Source organism: Crocuta crocuta, unplaced genomic scaffold (assembly GCF_008692635.1).
Source record: "Crocuta crocuta isolate KB4526 unplaced genomic scaffold, BGI_CrCroc_1.0 scaffold348, whole genome shotgun sequence".
Lineage (NCBI taxonomy): Eukaryota > Metazoa > Chordata > Mammalia > Carnivora > Hyaenidae > Crocuta > Crocuta crocuta.
The window spans coordinates 2,178,414-2,181,476 of record NW_027529573.1 but is presented as its reverse complement, the minus strand read 5'-3'; the positions used below and the strand labels follow the sequence as shown (position 1 = coordinate 2,181,476).

At 58.4% G+C, this 3,063-nt stretch overlaps 1 protein-coding gene across 1 annotated transcript in view; it reads right to left on the bottom strand.

The window, feature by feature from the left end:
* OSM (oncostatin M) overlaps positions 1–2,381 on the bottom strand; it is a 4,251-nt gene extending 1,870 nt beyond the window's left edge. The window contains exons 1-2 of the mRNA XM_077761614.1: positions 2,285–2,381; positions 648–796 (exon numbers count right to left, since the gene is read on the bottom strand). Coding sequence (XP_077617740.1) covers positions 648–796; positions 2,285–2,318 — 183 coding nt within the window. The 5' untranslated portion in view covers positions 2,319–2,381. The remainder of the gene's footprint in view (positions 1–647; positions 797–2,284) is intronic.
* Positions 2,382–3,063: the final 682 nt, after the last annotated feature.

Genomic DNA, 3,063 nt, shown 5'->3' with positions numbered 1-3,063 from the left:
GGGGAGTGGGAGAGACACCCCCCCCCCCCGACACACACACACACACACACACACACACACACACACACACACACACACACAAGTCTGCTCTGGTCAGCCTTGAAATGCTCAACCTCATGTATCTCATGTATCCCATCCAATCCTCCCATTGTACAGATCAGAAACTGAGGCCAGAGAGGGGCAAGGACTCCCCGGTCACTGCAGGCAGGGACAGAAGGATGCTGGGGGGCTAGCTGGTTGAGGTGACTGTGCAAGCCATGATGGTAGTATGAGGAGTTTGGCGAGGGGGTTAGGGGATTGGGGAGGGTGGTAACTGTGAGCTTTTTTAGGAGGACGGGACTCTGTTTTGTTCACTGCTATATCTCTGAGGCCTAGAGCAGGGCACACGGGTAGGTGTACATGGAGTTGAGGTTTTCACTTTGGCCCACTGAGCTGGGAAAGCTGTATTGTCTCCTTGGCATTTCAGAGTTAGGCCTGGAGTGTTCCGTGTAGCCCTGGAATAACAACAGGGACTTGGTTTCCCCACCTGCCCCATATTGAGTGGGGGTTGGGTGAATGGGAGTTGGGTCTCATCCTCTCTGGGCTCATTCCTGCCCTAGGCCTGCTGTTCTCTGAGACCCAGAAGCCACCAGGGGCCAGGCGCTCACATAGGGGTCCAGGAGCATGCTGGTGTGCTGCATGAAGTCCGCCTGCTTCTGGAGCTGCCCAAGGAGCTCTTGGTACTTGTCCAAACAGCTGCCCATGGCCGGCGTACTCAGGAACAGGAGTCCGAGGACCCGAAGTCCGAGGACCAGACCTGGGGCAGAGAAGGGGTGTGTCACCTGACTTGAGGAGGCAGGCGGCTTTCAGAGGGGAGGGCGCCTAAGAGGGCCTCAGGGGGCACAGCCCATCGCCTCAGGCTTCATGCCATCGAGGGGGGGGGGCTGTCATCACCTCCCCCATAAGGCACTGCCCAGCATCCAAAACAGTGGCTGCACTTCACCATGCAGGCCTTTGAGAGGAGGCTGTGGGGCCCAGTTGGACCTCCTGCACTTGCCAATCTTCCCAACCTCAGGATCTGACACAGGGTAGCCCAGTGGGGCTGCTGCCTGCAAGACCTCGGGGTCCCCCATAGCAGAGCCTGGCCCTCCTTGCAGCTGGGCTCAGCCTGGGAGCATCCTGGTGCCCTGAGCTATGTCTGTACAAACAAAAGACACTCAATTTTACTGACAGGAAAATCAAGGCACTGAAGGAGAAGGGTTCACCCAGGTCACAAGGCTAGCATTATCCTCGATCTCTTACACCTTCCTCTCTCTCCCTTATTGGCCCACATCTGTCAGGCCCACCAGATATGCTGTGAGCCAGAATGTTCCGTGTGGGAGGAGCATAGTTACTGCTGGCCAACCTCCCCACACCCACCCCCCAGGCAACGGCAGCCATGTGGTCGGAAGGGGCCTGTGGCGCAATGGCCCGGAAGGCAGTGACACCATGTTCCCTTCCTAAGAACCGTTCAGCTGCTGGGGAGGGATGAGGGGCTGGCCACCCAGGCACGGCAACCACAAGGCACTCCTCACCACCTCTTCAGGTATCTGCTGCTGCCGGGTTGGCGGGGGGACGGGGGTGTCCATGTGAGCACCATAGGCACATGGGACTAGGGTGTCTTCATGGGTGTGTGTCCAAGTCTGCGTGAGGTGAGAGGAAGGAGCTGGCCACGAACAAGCATTGTGCGCAGTCGACCGTGGGGGCCCAGGCTGCATCTGGGGGTTCCCAGGTTGGTGAGATTGTGGGCTCTGAATGACATCACATGGCTCTGTGTGCATGTCACCCTGTGGGTGTGGCTATGTGTGCTGTGTGATTGTGTGGTTTCCAGGGTCCCTGGACCCAGCTAACTGTGTGTATCCATTCCAGACCCTGTGAATCAGGGCAAGAAGGAGGCCTCGCCGTCCCTCCAGACATCACACTGTTTTCCTGCTTGGCCTCTGCAGCTTACTCCTCTATCCAGCACGTCTCCCACCTCCCTCCTGCTTCTCTGGTTTCTACCCCAGTCTATCTCTTTCCCTCACTCTCTTGTTGCCTCAACATCACCTCTCTTTTAGAAGCCTGGAGATAGTCCTTCTCTACCTTGTAAAGATGCTGTATTCTCAGTGGACCACTTGCTTTGCCTGACCTCCCAGCTCTCCCCCTTCTCAGCATCCTTCTGGTGCTCAGCCTTTCCAGCTCCCAAAAGACAGAAGGTGCCCCTGCTCCCTGCTGTTGCCCGTGGGCACAGCAAGTGGGTACTGGTGGAGAGGAAGGAAGTACTTACTGAGCAGCGTCCTCCTCATAAGCTGTGCCCGCATGCTGGGTGCCCAAGCTCCGGCCGGCGCCTGCTGGGGGTGACACCTCCTGGCTGGGAGCCCTGCGGGCTAGCAGCCACTTTATGCCCGCCAGGGCGATTGGCCAACACCTCGTGAGGTGGGTGGGGAATGGGGGGGAGGGGCAGGCCTTCTGGGAACATGACCCCAAAAACCAAAGTTTCCACGGGTGGCCAATGGGTGCTGGGTGCGGTGGCATGCCTGCTCCTCCTCCTGTTTTCTTCGAATTCGTTCTTCAAGGTCAGCCCCACGCCCAAGGGTGATGCAAACCGCAGCCTCAGCCTTCCTGGGGCAAGTAGGGAGCATGGGGGTCCTTGCCATCTGCAGGGAGCTGTAGCCAGTATAAAGGGGAGAGTGTGCCAACTGGGGCCTTGGAGGACTTGTAGACCAGGCTTGGCCCAGGAGCCATCAGCCTCACCAGCCACTGTGGTTTGGGACTGAGGGGAGTGAGACATCTTCTTGAGTGCCCTTCCCGCCCTCCTGCTGGGGCTGTTGGGACATCTGTGAGCGGAAACCACCGGGCTCTGGGCACAGAGCCAGACCTAGGCTGGCAGCCCCGAGATTGTGGTTCTGGCCCCAGGACCTGCATCCCCTAGTGGGGCTCCCAGCCATCTCCTTTCCCCCATCATGCACCCTCCTCACACCCAATCTTCTTTATTCCAGGCCCATTGCCCACAGCCAGGCCCTTTCTTTACAGACAGGGTCCTCTGAGGGAAAATAGGCAGTTAAA